The sequence below is a fragment of the Plodia interpunctella genome, chromosome 8 (genome assembly GCF_027563975.2).
Source record: "Plodia interpunctella isolate USDA-ARS_2022_Savannah chromosome 8, ilPloInte3.2, whole genome shotgun sequence".
Taxonomy (NCBI): Eukaryota; Metazoa; Arthropoda; class Insecta; order Lepidoptera; family Pyralidae; genus Plodia; species Plodia interpunctella.
Window position 1 is genome coordinate 2665135 of NC_071301.1, and position 16412 is coordinate 2681546.

At 33.9% G+C, this 16412-nt stretch overlaps 3 protein-coding genes across 3 annotated transcripts; 2 read left to right on the plus strand and 1 right to left on the minus strand.

Annotated features, from left to right (window-relative positions):
• Positions 1-1276: 1276 nt before the first annotated feature.
• LOC128671906 (succinate dehydrogenase cytochrome b560 subunit, mitochondrial-like) lies at positions 1277-2739 on the minus strand. Its single transcript, XM_053748740.1, has 4 exons — positions 2673-2739; positions 2526-2587; positions 2195-2427; positions 1277-1655 (listed from the first exon to the last, which is right to left on the minus strand). The coding sequence occupies exons 2-4, from the start codon at positions 2546-2548 to the stop codon at positions 1369-1371; spliced, it is 543 nt and encodes a 180-aa protein (XP_053604715.1). The 5' UTR covers positions 2549-2587; positions 2673-2739; the 3' UTR covers positions 1277-1368.
• A 251-nt stretch (positions 2740-2990) lies between these two features.
• On the plus strand, positions 2991-4803 carry LOC128671907 (acylphosphatase-2-like). Its single transcript, XM_053748742.1, has 3 exons — positions 2991-3208; positions 3620-3729; positions 4315-4803. Exons 1-3 carry the CDS (start codon positions 3059-3061, stop codon positions 4430-4432), a joined length of 378 nt encoding a protein of 125 aa, XP_053604717.1. The 5' UTR covers positions 2991-3058; the 3' UTR covers positions 4433-4803.
• A 6951-nt stretch (positions 4804-11754) lies between these two features.
• On the plus strand, positions 11755-15082 carry Ktl (Kctd12-like). Its single transcript, XM_053748745.2, is given in 2 exon segments — positions 11755-11823; positions 11826-15082. Coding segments are annotated over 2 exon segments (795 nt in total). The 5' UTR covers positions 11755-11769; the 3' UTR covers positions 12567-15082.
• Positions 15083-16412: the final 1330 nt, after the last annotated feature.

Here is a 16412-nt window from a genome sequence, read left to right on the forward strand (position 1 = left end):
CGCTTCGGATGCAGCCTTGAAATGACCCATTAGAAAGTTTTGGAGTTATCTACAGTCGTATGTAACGTAACGTCAGCGCACCAATTCGAATTGCACAATTTGCACATAACACTTCTCATGATTCAGGTGTGATTCGAATTTTCCAAGTGTGATTCGATTCATAATTAAAATAAAACATTCAGAAAGCACCTCGAGCTAAGTGCAATTCAAATCGGTTCGCTGAACGGAATAACCTCCCAAAGTGGCCGGACCGACATCATTTTCGCAACGCTACTCGTAAAAGCGTAGGTATGCTTTTACGAGTAGCGTTGCGAACTTTGCGAAAATGAAGAAGAAATGCTCTAAAAGTTATGAGCAGCACCGAAACGCCTGCGGCTGATGATGTCGCCTCACTAACCTATTCCGTTTGAGATCTGCGTGCGTGAGATTGTGTTTAAAAAAACTGCTAATATTTTATCGCCAGGCGTAAAATGAGAAAAATAAGAAGTTATTTCTTATAATTAAAACAGTTGTGATTGTATTATACTTTTACCAATTTTTATCCCATCCTCTCGTCTTATTTAACTTAAAAAACCCTCATGATTTTACGAAACTTGGAAACAACGACAGGACTCGGCTGGAGCAAATCTAAAAGATTGCGGTGAAGTTGGTTGCGCGTTACGCCGCTTCTTTTTCAAAGTCGAGAACCGGTTGCACCTAGATCTAGGAGCCAAAATGATAAAAGCTAAACCTAGGTGCAGCCGTACTTTTGTGTTTAGCCTTAACAGTTTACATTCTTATTTAATCTAACATGATCAACGGATAAGCAAGTTCAAGTCGAGATAAACTTATGTGACCCATATGTTTATTTTCCTTATTAAAAATGGGTTTCCCAATTGAAACATAAACAAGGCAAACAAAAATAAATACCTAACTTAAAAAGCCACATGTTAGACCAAAGAGGAGTAAAAAATGTATGAATAAGTATATTTCGACATTAAATGGTAGATTAATGAGAAATGAAATTATCTATTCATCCACTAGTCGTTGAGACAACGACTAGTGTTATTAAAAAAAAAAAAAAAGTCAAAGTGGAAGGAGAGGATCACTGCTACCATAAAATTAAAAACTTGAGATGATATATAACAATCAGAATGAATCCTACCACTTATAAATCAGAAGTCAACACATTGTTAATCTGTCACATAAAAGAATAACTTAAATGTTAGTACTCTTGCTTAAAATGTTTTTCCAGTTTACATGAGAAACAGTTCAAAATTTAATAAAACGACCTATGTGCTTAAAAGATGTTTTTAATCACTTAATATGGTAATAAATAAATAACACCCAGTTCGTAATTTTGATTGCTAATGAGAAAGATATTCATAATTATAATGCAGCTAGGAAAACCGTAATAACTAATGATGCGGCGAGCATTGCATAGCCCGTAGCATATACCTCCTTAATAGTAAGTCCCTTAGCCGTGTCCCAGTATAAATGTCTGCACCCATTGGCGAAGTGGTAAGCGAAAGGTGCTGCTATCATCGCCTTTGCAAGGAATAGTGTAGCAGGCGACATGTTGAGGCCCTCAATCATGGCGATGTAGTGAGAAATGTCATTGGGTAAGACCAGAGCACCGATGCCAAGGGCGCTGGCATAACCGGAAAGTATCATGCCTAAAAGAGAACAGGGATTTCCTATTATTTCTGTCTTCATATCCACCAAACATAAATTTTATCTATGATGACTTTATTAAACTTCTTTTAATTTTTATTAAAACATTAATTTCATGCTATTGAGACCCACATAAATTTAAAATTGTGATGTCTAGTATCAGGCAACAATATAATTCCCAAAGACAGTTATAAAGTCAGAATCTTCCAAATTAAAATTTTATGTTTATTTTTTACCCTGACTCCGGGGCTTCACAGCTTCACTGCCCTGAATGAGGGTGATTTAATTTAAAAAAATAGCTAGAATATAAATACGACAGAGACAAATAACAAAAATTTTGTAGCCCACTACATCCCTATCAGGAATCTATTGTTCATTATATGAAAACTACAATGTGTGAAGGAACAATACCAAGTTTTTGATACCTTGAGTTGCTATGCGTATATAATGTATGAGAATACGGCGTCATATTAACTTGTACAGAAAACAAAGTATAAAACATCATGTGATGAAATTTTAAAAAACATTGAATTTAACTTACCTGCAGCTCGATGAGTAATTGACAACATACTGGTCAACTGTGGTGCATATATCGTCAAATGTGGCGACATAGGACGATGGAGTCTTTCATTTCTGATATCATGGTGCTCCGATTTCGGTGGTTCGTATGATTTGTATGTAATTTTAGGAACACCAGCCGCTTGAGCATACTGAGCGGTGCTTATGATCGTAGGAAACCTACTTAAACTAGACAGCACCGGTTTGCTGGCCAATCTAAAACAAAAACATATATTTTCACGCGCAATTTCTACGCGAAAAGTGACCAAACAACTATTACATAATAATTGCATTTGCATGTACTTAGTACTAACCTCCCACAAGAAAAGAAAGCCATCGTTATCAGCTGATGATTGTTACTTATTGTCGTAGGCTACTGCAAAAAATAAGAAAATATTAATGAAATAAATCCATATGGATTATTTCACTAAAATATAAAACAAAACAAATATTCCGCTCACCACTGAGTCTCACGATTTGACAGTTGTGTTGACGTTACTTGACGTAAGATTATCTTTCATTTCGTTTCGTTCTACGTTACAAATTCAGTTTGTTGTAATTAATTTCCATTAGAAATGATTTGATATATTAAAAAAGTTCTAAACAATTTGAAATACCAGTCATTTTTTGTTTAAGTTGAATTAAACTAAAAATATTGAGAATCCTAACCAAAGTGTATTTTACAAAATTTGTAATACAGACTTAATACGTACACTGAATCTCTGAAATGTCATAATAAAAAATAAAATTCAGGTTTCAGGATCGAGTGAGTATGTAAATTTAGTCATAATTTTGTAAACAATATTGAATGTTTTGTACCACCGTTTCATAAGATTTAAATTAACAAATGTTCCAAATATTATTTGTAGTGCTAGCAACAGTGACGAGTGCCATTATTTTGAGAGCAAACTTTACAAAATCAGCCACTGCCGTAATGGCGATGAGAGCCGCCGATTTCGAAGTTTACGGAAGAGTTCAAGGTGTTTTCTTTAGGAAGGTAAATATACACACTCCATTCCATATACTTAAATCTTATATGCCTAGGTATAAAGGTAAAATACCTTTAGTGTGAACCCTTCGCAATCCTGAAAAAACCATACCATATACCTTGTAACACAAGGCATTTCATAAAACGATTCCTTGAATTGGCCATAGGTAGCCCAAATATCTACATTTGTCAGTCAAGATTTATACTTTTATCTAATCTATAGATACCGACAGTAAGACATACTTACTACTGAAGTAGATACCTAATTAGTATGTTTTACTAGACAAGAAACCCAAGAACAACATCTTGGGTTCAAATTTGACGTGGAGTCTGAATTCCTATCTTAAACTAAAACCACAACAAAAGATGTTACATACATGCCATTACACTTTTATAACTATAAATTATATATTGTTTCAGTTTACCAAAGAACAAGCTCAGAAGTTGGGTCTTCGAGGTTGGTGTAAGAATACTCAAGAAGGAACCGTATTAGGACATATGCAGGGACCAATAGATAAAATTGAAACAATGTAAGTATCAACTCTCTCTCTTATATGATCATTTTCCCCAGCTGTTGAAAGTTGGACAGGGTCTGTGTTCATTTTCATCTCCACTTTACAAATTTTATCACTGACAATATTGTCCCTGACATATCATCAATCGATCAATCCCAATATAAATATGTATCAACATCATCTGACTATTATCTTGTCCTATTATTAGTGGTTGGTGCAAAATACATATACTTACATAAACAAATATCCCAGTACAATATACACTATCAGGGTAAACAGAGTTGCAAAACTCGAAAAACACATTAGTGTGAAATGTCTATGAAATCCAATATAATATTTTCACTCTATATCCATACTTCCATGAGATACATAATAATTTATAAAGAAGAATTATTTGTATAATTATATACATGTTGTGTTTTTGGTTTCATTTTTATAATAAACTGATAATGGACCAGGAACACCTCCCAATGAAGGAACTCCTCAACAGTTTACTGCATCGGCAATTTTTTTTAAAACACTGAATTAAACAAGATCTCAGTAACAACAATAAAAGCATGTGTTAAAGATGACATTTTAGTTTAAAAATTTTTTTCCTAGGATGCATTGGCTAAAAACTACCGGGAGCCCAAGCAGTAAAATCGAGAAAGCAGAATTCAGAAATCAAAAGGAGATCGCTGAGTATACATTTGATAATTTCGATATTCTCAAAGATTAATTAATATTTGTCATATTGTGCAATCTCAAAAGGTTATTTACTAAATCACTAGAGTATTTCTTTCCTTCAAAGATTTAGGAAATAAAATAATTATTAACAACCAATATGAGATAATTTTATACAATTATGTATATATTGTATTATAATTATTCATATTGGATATTATATAAAAAAATAACATAAGCTATAGCTTATCCTTCTTTTTTTTATTTGAGAATTCTTTTATTATTTCATTTTTATATTTACGAATCAGTTTTTTGACATAAAAGACGTTCCCCTATAGTGATTTAGTAGACTATTGCAAAACCCATGTGAATTGCATGAAATTAGTATTATTATTTATTTATTCCTAATATACTTTTAAAGTAAGAGCCTTTTATTTTTTAACATGCCATTTATTTCAATCAATGTAAATGTCTGCTAATGTTAGCTAGACATAGGTTTAGCCTGCTATTAGGTACTGTACCTATATGTTAGTCATATCGTCTAGACCTCGTTGCAGCCGGTCTTCGATGGTTACACCTAGGTGCATCTTTAAAACAAATTCGTCATAAACAAAAACTATCTCCCAGTAAAATCTCATAGTAAAAATCTTCAAAAATTTTAAATAATAAACAACACACGTTTATCATATCGCAACGCAACGCAACCCCACGGGAACTGATAACGAAGTAAATTAAAACATTTATTAAATACGACGCGGTCCAACCCGTGCCATTGTATTTTTTATTCAGTCTAATTAATCACACAAAGCCAAACAAAATTCTGGACATTTTTAATTACATTTACCTTTCGGCTTCATCTGGTAAATGTGGAATACAAAGGCGTATTTCCCGAGGCCTAAAAGCTCCCCATAATTAGACTTTTAATGAGCAACAATTAGGCCACCTGATTATTAATTAAAGTTACCTACATACATACCTGCACATGAAATATGTAAACTTAGTTCTTGTTTTTCACAAAATTTGTAAAAAAGCAAATTCCATCCAGTAAAATATAAGATGCTCTCGTACTTGGATGCGATAGGATTTTATACGCTTATAGTGCTCAGAATACAAAAAAATTACGTCTAGCATATAAATTATTGTTTTATGTAGCTATTAGGTCCCCCTGGTGCTGCGCAAAAGCCTAGTTTCATATATACACGACACTAGCGCTAGCACACCCTTAAGCACACCTCACAAACTATGCCACACTAAATAATGAATTTTAGTATAATGAAATTATACTTATCTTTTTAATACATTATGCAAATAAAAACTACTTATATATATTTTTTTTGTAAGGCATAAACTGTTAATTTTTTTTTCGCTAAGAAATTAATAAAAATATGAGGTGGAGCTAGTACGCGGGGAGATAGCGCCTTATCAAAGAATGATTGATTCAATTAATTTTTTTTTTAGATTGTTGAATCTTTTCTATCTTTTTTTGTTGTCTGCCCTAAAAAGAGTAGACAAGCCAGTGTTTAGTTTCTATATAATCTATATAATTTTAATGTACTATTGAATTGAAATACCTCTTAAAACAGCGAATATTGTAAACCACATCCTTTAGGTAGGTAATAAAGCCTCAATTGTAATCCAGCTCTGAGTATAAATTAAGCGTAACAGATGACGAGGGTGGATCCAATAACGGTACTAACTTTAAGGTACGATACCCGTCCCCTTTGGGTCTAAAAGCCCTTGACATTTGTGACATTTAGTAGCTTTATAAAATCACAGTTTAAAATAAAAAATAAGTGTTTTTTTTTTACTTTTTCGTCTTGAACACTGCTAAGTCCCGTTAATATATAAATGTATGTAGGTAGTTAAGCTTTAATTAAATCAGATAGAAAATTATTAAAAAAATATATTTCCTAAACTATAATCACAAATAAACAATATACATTTTCAATAAAGCCAACATTTTTTCTTGGGTTTAATAAACACAACAAAACCAAAAAACTGTCAACAACAGTCAACAACAAATAAAGTTACCAAAATTCATTGCAAATTCATCGCTATTGACGACGCATAGAGATCCATATAAACTTGAAATGCGATGGACTGCACTATACTAATAGAATAGATGAAAACTAACAGCGTATGTATAACGATTTTAATCATTGATTTTCCCTATGTATATTTTTGACGTTGTCGGTACGATTTCGTTCTCGCAAATAACCGACCCAGCTGTAATGATTAATGTCATTTAAAGATAGACATGGATAGGTACGAGTGATATAGAGATTTTCAGAAAAGCCATTTCCTGATAATCGCCTGATTGTCCTTGTCGGACATCATACAATGGACAGATAACAACGTGTAATAGCACACACGTTTTAGTAGATACTCGTACTATATGATGATGGATGACCATGATTTAGCTTCAGTAAATGATTCGATAACTCGCTTCTTTTGTGAAAATTATTCTGGCGGTTTAAAATAATTGCACCAGTTTTCGGATTGTTTCATTTATCAATAGATCGTATTGATATTTAATTATGGCTTATTTTATTACATACATACGTTAAAAAAAATAGTCTAAAATATATGAAACCTATTATCCTTGCAATATACTGAAAAGATTAATCCAACACTTTCAAATCCTTTGAATTCACAATCAGGACCTTAATACATTTAAATTACAGAGAAACTAATTTGTCTATCCTCATTTTGTGAAATCCCATTACATAATACAGTTTAATAAGGTTTCCATCCCATTCGCCATATTATTGGAAACACATTTAAAGCTAATGTAATGCCGGTTACACACTATCGCCTAACCCAGACAGATGCCGACGCAAATGAACGAATATTGCGTAGCTTCAACAGTTTGTCGATAGTATAAAGCCAACGTTACAATAGGAGCTGATATCGCGTCCCCGCACACCGACCAGTCAGCAGTTTCTCTCGGCGAATGGCCGACCATAGCCAGTTTCATTGTCCAAAATACAGCGAGTTTCCGCTACTAAATTGCACTGTAATGAATAATTTTTACATTAGTTGGACACCTTACGGTTTTACTAAATGTTACCAATTATCTTGTTATTTTACTGTTTTAGCTTAGTCTTTAACGGTTCTGTTTTTAGGTATTTATTTTTAATTTCGTAATTACACGTTATTCCTTCACAATGAGACATTTAAACCTCGTGTTAATACTCAAATGAAAATTAAGTCGATCTTACACTCCATTCATTTTTTCTCCGCTTGGTTTATTTTTCATTTTATCTGATAAAATACTTACCTTCATTTCCTCTGCTTTCTATAGCCACTATTGTATACAAATAGCTCGACTCTTACAAAAGGACAGGTTTCTATAGCTGTAAGTTCATATAGAATGAGGTCAAGGGTAATAGAGACATGAAGTCCATTTTCATTTGTAGATGACGTCGAGTCTATGGTTTACGTGCCTGCGATAGTAGACTTTCGGGGGCGTTCGGAATATAGATCATGAATCAGCGATCTTTATCATTGGATAAGTTATGTTGGCAAGAGAAGTTGAATTCCCTTCAACTTCATATACGATTTTCCTAGATATTTTGTTATTATATTCGTCATTCGTCTCTTCGTTACTCGAACAAGCTTCGCAAAAAGTGGTGTCAAAAACTGATATATCATCATCTCAGCCGCAAAAGACCACAGCTGATCATAGGCCCCTCCCAATGACTTTTACAAAGACCAAAAAATAGATGTACAACGCTTTCCATCATTTCAGCATTTGTGACTGATTTATACCTTTTGATTTGATTTATTATTTATTTATTTGCTTTTTATAATTAAAATGTCAGATCTCGAATTACATTAAAATGATTATTAAACGTTGCTTGATTAAGCGGTCCTTAAAAAAAGAAATTTTGATATTTCATGAACTGAATTAAAAATTGTCGCTATCGTGATCCTTCTTTGGAAGAAAAATCTTTGCATTGTCGATAGGATACTGTTTTGCCTTGTCTACTTAACGCCCTAAGTTGTTCGTATTTTCGTCTCACATTATTATAGTGTAAATAATGTTTATTTACATAAGTACTAACTTCCTTGAAATCATTGATGTTAATTGAGGTTACTCAATCGCCAATTTTTGGTTTCTGCACCATCGTTTGCCTACTATGCTATAGAAAATCGGTTATTTAGTCGAACTCATAGTTGTATATTTTCTAAGAACAGTTCTAATAATCGTCATTTATTATGTAGCATACGGCCACGCTTCCTGCGTTCACAAATAATCTGAAGCCAAGAAATACTTTTCACTGAATTTGTTTATTATACAAACATTTGTTACTTAGTAGTTGTCTTTAGTTGAGCTTGTTGATGAATAATTTGATTGTAATATGACACATAATTGAAATGTGTTAGTTTAGATAAACAACAGAAAATAACTTAGATGTTTCATATTTTTCCTTAGTTTTTATGTCTCTATTGATAGGTAGTATCTTATATGAAAGGGGAGATACCGCATCCTTCAGCTCATAATGCCAGGGAAAACGTAAATCCACTAGAAGAAAACCCACTTGTATGAGAATGTAAGAAAGTACTCGAACGCTCTTCCTTCCAACCCCTTCAAAAGTAAGGATAGCCATGATAATCGCCAATTTTCGGTGAGAAGCGGCACTATATGAAGACGAGCAATGATTGATTCAATCGTGCAAATATCGTCAAAATTTCAATTTTGCGTGACATCACTAGCTATTACACAAGCCACTATTGAAAAGCACTCTAGATAACAATCCTCTTGTAAATACTTAGCAATTTCACCACTTTCAGGAATTTCACGCCGACTTCGCAGTAAAACTTTTGTCGAAGAGTGCTTCCAACAACTTTGTTACGTTTTCTTTTTGATATTCCAAGCTGTGATTCTAGCATATATTTAAATATCGTTTAATTATCGCTTAACACCTCGAGAGTTTTATGTATCATTGCTTTCATCTTGACTATTTTAGTCAAACAAATCAGCTACCATTAAACATAAAACACGTCATTGCGTCCACACATTTATGTTTTGGTAGACCTTCAGGACAAAGAACATGTTTCTATTTTGCTGAAGTATATGTATACTTCAGTATAAATTGTCTTATATCTTCAGTATAAACTTTACCACTGCGCCACCGAGGTCGTCAGAAGCTTTGGAAATCTATTCATCCTTATCTATTCATACTTATTTCAGTCCAGTTCTTGATATTTCTAAGATGGCCATTTAACGTTAAAAGTAAAATGATATCTTAATTCTATTATTTATCCCGAAATTTCTGAGGAATGAAAGGTTTTTGTGGGATATATTTTCTTTTTACAAAGTAACAAAGGAATTTAGAATTAATTTACCAAATCACATGATTTGGTTAATTTAATTATAAATTCCTTAGACAATTTAATTAGGTATATCCAATTTATTTTTGCAGCAAAACCTGCAACATTATTCTTTATTAGATCGAGAACTCCTAATATTTGGATTCTCGTAAATCCTTTGAGCAAACATTTGCAAAAAGGCAAAAAGACCCCGATCTTGGCCGTAAGAAAGAATAGCCATGAGTCAGTACATAAATAAACAATATAAAATGGCCATAATCTGGGTAATCCTCCCAAAGGCCTCCCTTTGGCACAACCTCTTGGATTTTATGCTTTCCGAGGTTCAAGACTTGGTTGTGTAATGGTCGATTGTGGATTTATAATTTATATTCTTGTGGCAACATTTATTTTTCTTCAATCTATCATATAAAATCGTCTGACCATTTGTGAAAATTTCAGACAATTCTATTCTAATATATGTTATGTTTCCCATCTTTTCAAGTAAGACAAGTAAGAACATCGTTCCTAACTTCATTATCCTCTGTTAATATGTGTATTTTTTATGTTATTAAAATTCGGTGGACTCCAAATTGTAATTCTGTTACACGCTAAATTGCTCCTTAATTGGAAATTTAGATGAAAACGTAAAATGGTCGTAAACCTCCGGTAAAATATTTTACGCGACGGGATTCCATTACATCGAGTCCCGACATATTTGGCTAAAAGCATATTTTAGCTGTTATGAATAAATGAGGTAGCGTAATGAAAGAGGGCGTGGAAACACTTAGTTGCTGTCCTAGGGTCGTAAACGAAAGACCCGACCGGCACCATCCCTCAATATCCATGAGCACGGAATTAAGACCAAACTCCACGCGTAGACGTATTTCTTCAGCATATTTATGGGTTGAGTAAATCTTTCCGAGACGTAACTGACAGCTACACATTATATTTGTTTTGCGTGAAAGTTATAAATAAAACTCTAAAAAGTTTTTGATGTTTTGATGAAACGAGTGCATATTTTTCAAATGTTCTATTAAACTCTAGCAATTTTGTTCTTTATTTGCCCTCTTAAATTATTACAAAACCACCTAAAAGTTCACTGTGAAAAGCTTGCAAAGAGAAAAGCTTGCAAGTAAATTACATTCAAACTTCTTTCCCGGTTGTCGAGAATTTGCTAAAATCTTTTAGCGAATTCTTAGTGTAGAAAAAATAAGACATTTTTCCCACATAAAGTTGGACGTAGGAAACGCTAAATGAAGTCTATTCAGCAAGACGTTGATATTTTTTCATGCAAAAACCTCTATACATCATTAGGGCTTATAATATTAGAAATAGAAATACAGTTAAGTATTTATTTTGTTCTGATTTGTTTGCCTTTGGCTGGTCTTGTTATTTTCCTCTACAAGGCTCCTCCTATACATATAAATATAAACAAAATGAACTTTCACTTTTCAATGTTCCTTAGTTATAAATACTGTGTTAAAAAATATTTGGTGTACAAATTTTACCCAAACAAAACAGCCATATATATTATTTCGCTGCCCAAAACCCATTTATGGCACAGGTGTAATGAATCCCAGTTTATATGAGCTCGAAGAAATTATATGGGGCTCGAAGGTACCATTAAAAGTTCCGCTTGAAACGGCCGCAGGCACCTTGGGAGGCATCACATATTCTAACAAACTCATATTTGGACGGGGTTACTACCGCACCTTCATACAAAGTCGTCCATAAATAATCAAGTTCTTTTTCAGCAACAAAGTCAAGGTCAAACTAACCTTTTGCTAAAAATAGCTGACGTTTAACTTCCCTCCAATTTTTATCAACGTATCCAACCCACAGTCGACGCAGTCATTCATTTCATAATGCGTTGGCTTGTGGCAATTTGGCCAGGCCATTTACTAAGTACATAAAGGAAGCCGCTCAAATATTAGAACATTCCGCGGTATCAGGGAATAATATGCCATCTGTTAGCTAACAATAGATGGCGACCTTGAAGGCTTTTACGGAGGAGTTTTCGTTCTAAAGGGTAGGAAATAATTACGTTCAAGTCAGTAACCCGGGCGTGCGTTATTGATGGGCCCGCGCGGCGGCGCTGAGACGCGCGGTAAGTGGGTCAGGGAGGGAGCGAGGATAGCGCAGCCGCCGACTCATTGCGCCCTCAGCCTCCAGCCATGGCGGACGCGCCGCCTGAAGTCCTCGAGCTCAACGTGGGCGGCGTGCACTACGCTACTACGCGCGACACGTTGCTCCGCGAACCCGACTCGCTTCCCGCCGCCGCGCTTCGGGATCCCGATCATCCGCGCGACGCACGCGGGCGCATCTTCTTTGACCGCGATGGAGTCCTCTTTCGATATGTTTTGGACTACTTGCGAGACGGCGGATTGGTGCTGCCGGAATGCTTCAGAGAACACAAACGATTGGCACGAGAAGCAAAACATTACAGACTAGTCGGCCTGGAACAGGCTGTCCGAGAATCAGACCCGCGACCACCGAACCGTGAACGTGGCTGCATCACCGTTGGCTACAGAGGCAGCTTCGCTTTCGGACGTGATGGGCTCGCTGATGTCAAGTTCCGCAAGTTGTCCAGAATTTTAGTCTGTGGAAAGGTGACGTTGTGCCGCGATGTTTTTGGCGAGACCCTGAATGAATCCAGAGATCCTGACCACGGTCTCGCAGATCGCTACACTTCGCGGTTCTTCCTGAAGCATTCTTTCATAGAGCAGGCATTTGATATGTTGCAAGAAAATGGGTTTAAATTGTCGGCGAGCTGTGGAAGTGGTACGGCTGGAGCTGCGGAGCTGAAGCCGGGAGTGGACACGGAGGAGAACCGCTGGAACCACTACAACGAATTTGTTTTCGTGCGCGACTAGGCTAGAGAGCGACGCATGTGATATGAATCAGCTGTAGCACCGATGGCGACGTGGCGCTTCGGCGGTGGAGGGCAATAAATTTGAAAATAAATGTTCGAACCCGGATCAAAATTTTGTTATCAACAACAATATTCAGTTTCTCGCATCAGAAGATTTATTACTATCATAAAGTGCAGTACTATGTACGTTCTCTACGTATCTTGTACGTATTTTTTATGTAAGTATATTTCGCAATATTTGCGTATATTTATTTTTATGAAAAGCTTAAAATTATATTTAATTTAATCTTGAATTAATGAAAATATGACATTTATCTTAAATTTAAAAAAATGGTTAATATATTGAAGAGTTCTATATAAGTAACGTATTTTCTGAAACCTAGAAAAAAAATATTGTTCATTATTATTATGTAGATAAAGGAACCTTAATTATATCATATAACAAATAGGTAGATAAATGTAAAAAGTATAAATTAACTAGAGTAGTTGATGATCCCCTATTAGGATTAATTTCTTGTACTGTGACTTAACTATTTCTAATGTATTTTCAAATTATTTTATAACTTATAGTAAATATGAATTCTAAGAGTTTATTACGAAGAACTTACTGGGAGGGCCATCTTTTTTATAAATACTTTTTATGCCAAAATCATGATTATAAGTCTGAAAGACATTTATTTTTTTCAGTCCAAATTAGGTCGTCTTGTTGTTACAGTTGTTTAATACGAATACAAAGTATTTTATGTATTTAACAATCTGTTATGTTTATGTATTTAACAATCTGGGTACTCTAATACCAGTGATGTGTTGTGATCAATGCATTTGTTATTACTCTACTAGTCATAGCATTAAGACCAAGGATTAAAAAAAAAATACTTAGTGTGAACATAACGAGCGCGAATGAAATGTACCTAAAATAAATTATTAGGATTATTAAGTAAATGCTGTTCCGGAAAGTCAGTTTGTCGTGGAAATTTTACAACTGGAAGTAAACTTTCATATAACAAGATAAAGACACAATTACGAGTTAGGCGAAGTCATTGAAAGTTTTGGCTGTAAAGGCAAATATTGTCGGCTGAAGTTTCGACAGTTGACGTTGAAGCCGATACATTTTAACGATATCCTAACTGTTAGCGTCTGTTAAATTATTTATACGCTTGTTTTAAAGTTCTTGGATGTATCTGCAAAATCGAATTTACGATCGCAGTCATATCATTAGATTATACCTAGATTTAGGCCTTGATTTTGTGTCTCAACTTCTAGAAACGTTTCAATGTCTTTCTAGAGTTGTGCTACAACTTCCAGGCCAATGCTAAGCTTGACTTCCATTACATCTTCCTGCTTATAAGATAGCATAGAAGGACATAGCTGTTTTCCTCATTTAGAGAACAATAGGCGTCTGATAAAAGGCCGAGATTGATCGCTGGTATCTTGCTATTGTTTGTTTTTCATCATTGTTTTTCATCATGTACCTACTCGTAAGACAGAGAAAATTATCTCTGTGTATTACATCCAGTAACATGACATTTTTGTTTTAATAATTGATTATGAAATTTTCATCAACATTGGAGAATTCTTTAGCACAAATTTGATATTCGGATACTCTTGAATCCCATATTACTACCTCATTAGATTTGTTTCCTATGTTCAACGAGTTCATTGATCTAATTCCACAGAAAATAAGCTTGGTACTCGTATATTTATTGCCTTTATATATTTTATACCCACACAATCTTCGCCAAAGGAAAATAGGCAAATTTTGGATTTTCAATCCATGCGTTTGTGTTCAAAATTCTTATTCTATATTATTATATTCATATTCTATTCTCTTTTTTAAAATTTCATCTAATTCAGTTCATTAAATTTCCCCGATGGGTCAATATTGTATGTAGATATGGATGAAATAATTACTAGCAAGTTATCAGTGTTTCAGTATCAGTGATTGAACGCAATATGCTATTTGTTTACGATACGAATATTATAGAAATGAGAAAACTCCATATGGAAAAATATAGTACTTAATAAAGTTTACAAAATATACATAAATTCTCTAATTAACTGTTAGGTCATTAATTTCGTTGCCAAGTTAACACATGCGTGTGCCATTTTTATAGATTTTTCAATGTTTCCATTATTTGAAATTTAAAGAAAATCTAATTATCTCTCACTCATTGGAATAGAAACGATATAATCGGAATATATTGTAATATAAACTATATAGACGTTATAAAACAAATTATAATATTATTTATGTTAGGTATGGAAATGTTTATTCAGTTTAGGACTTAGTTGAATGTTAGATTATTTATAGTTTCACCATTATTGTCTTTAGGCATATTAAATGGTCTCACTGTATGTTAATTTAGATTACTTATATATTTATATTTGTGTGATGAAAAACAGTGTTGGACCTGGACATGAACATTATTGTAGGATTTCTAAAACGATACATAGTTTTTTGGGAATAAATTTAGTTAAAAAACTACGTTTATTATATCTTATCCTTCTCCATTAGAGCGAAACTGAATATATACCTATTTATCTAGTGAAAATACACGAATTTTTTAATAATTAAGTATTTCAAATGTATAAAATGTATATTCAAACTAGCTTTCGCCCGTGGCTTAGCCCGCGTGAAATTCCATTCGGGAAAGGAACTTCCAATCCAATGGGAAGATTTATTTTTCCGAGCTGAAAAGTACCCTTTGTGTTTCTCCGTACTTAAAATTAATTATGTAATTGATGAAAATGTTCAAGAAGATAAAGCGTGAAGAGGTAACAAACTTACTTTTGCATTTATAATATTAGTTAGGATTATGATGCGCGGACAAACCTAGTACTTTGTTTTTGTGTATTCACAATAAAGTCTATTCTATAGAGAGTTGATAGACACGGTATACTAATGCCGGTTTTACAACCGTTTCAAATTGAGTGGGCGTTTGTTTGATCTAAAAATAACATCAGAAGTGCGAACCTCATATTTAGCACACCCTTTTGAATAAATAAACACTTTGATGAGAATACGTACCAAATAAAATTATGTGTGTTATCCGCGTAAAAATAATTCAATGAAGTCCATTGAAGCGTGGGTTTTATTCGTGAATTATTCTATAAGGGTCGTAAATGAAAGAAATATTATGCTCTATGAATATTAAACTAATAAAAGTATTGTGCGCTAAAAGGATGAGCCAGTATTGTATTTGTAACAAAACAATTGGCCAGACAAACAAACTTTGCCCAGCAATGGGACATTACAACAGGGTAAAAAAACTTACAATATAAACACTGTAATCTGAAGAATCAAATTGTTTCGCAGTTTCATGGTTTCAGTTAGAATATATATATGGAACCCACTTTGGGAAACGCCAGATCGATACGGAGACTATAAAACGCCGAAATGTTTTCCTCGTGTAAACCTATTGAAAACTGACTTGCTTTTTTCTGAAGAAGTGACGTGTGTTACATAAAATTGGAGGCAAGAATGGAGAAAATACAAAGAAGGACAAGGTAAGTTCTCGTTATAATTATTATAATAACCTACCAAATGGTATATAAATTATTTACTTATCTATCTAAAAATAAAAAGACCCGTGTGCCGTATAATTTGTCTGCAAGTAGGTACCTGACTAAATAAATATGTAGTCCAATTCATATTATAACAGGTAAGCTACCTACAAGTACCTATGTTTGAGGCGTGTAATCTCCGAAACTACCGAATCGATTTCAAAAATTCTTTCACCATTAAAAAGGTACATTATCCAAGGTTGCTATGGGCTATATTTTATCTCAAAATTCCCACGGGAGCGAAGCCCTGGCCAACATCTAGTGAATTTAAAAAATGCATTGT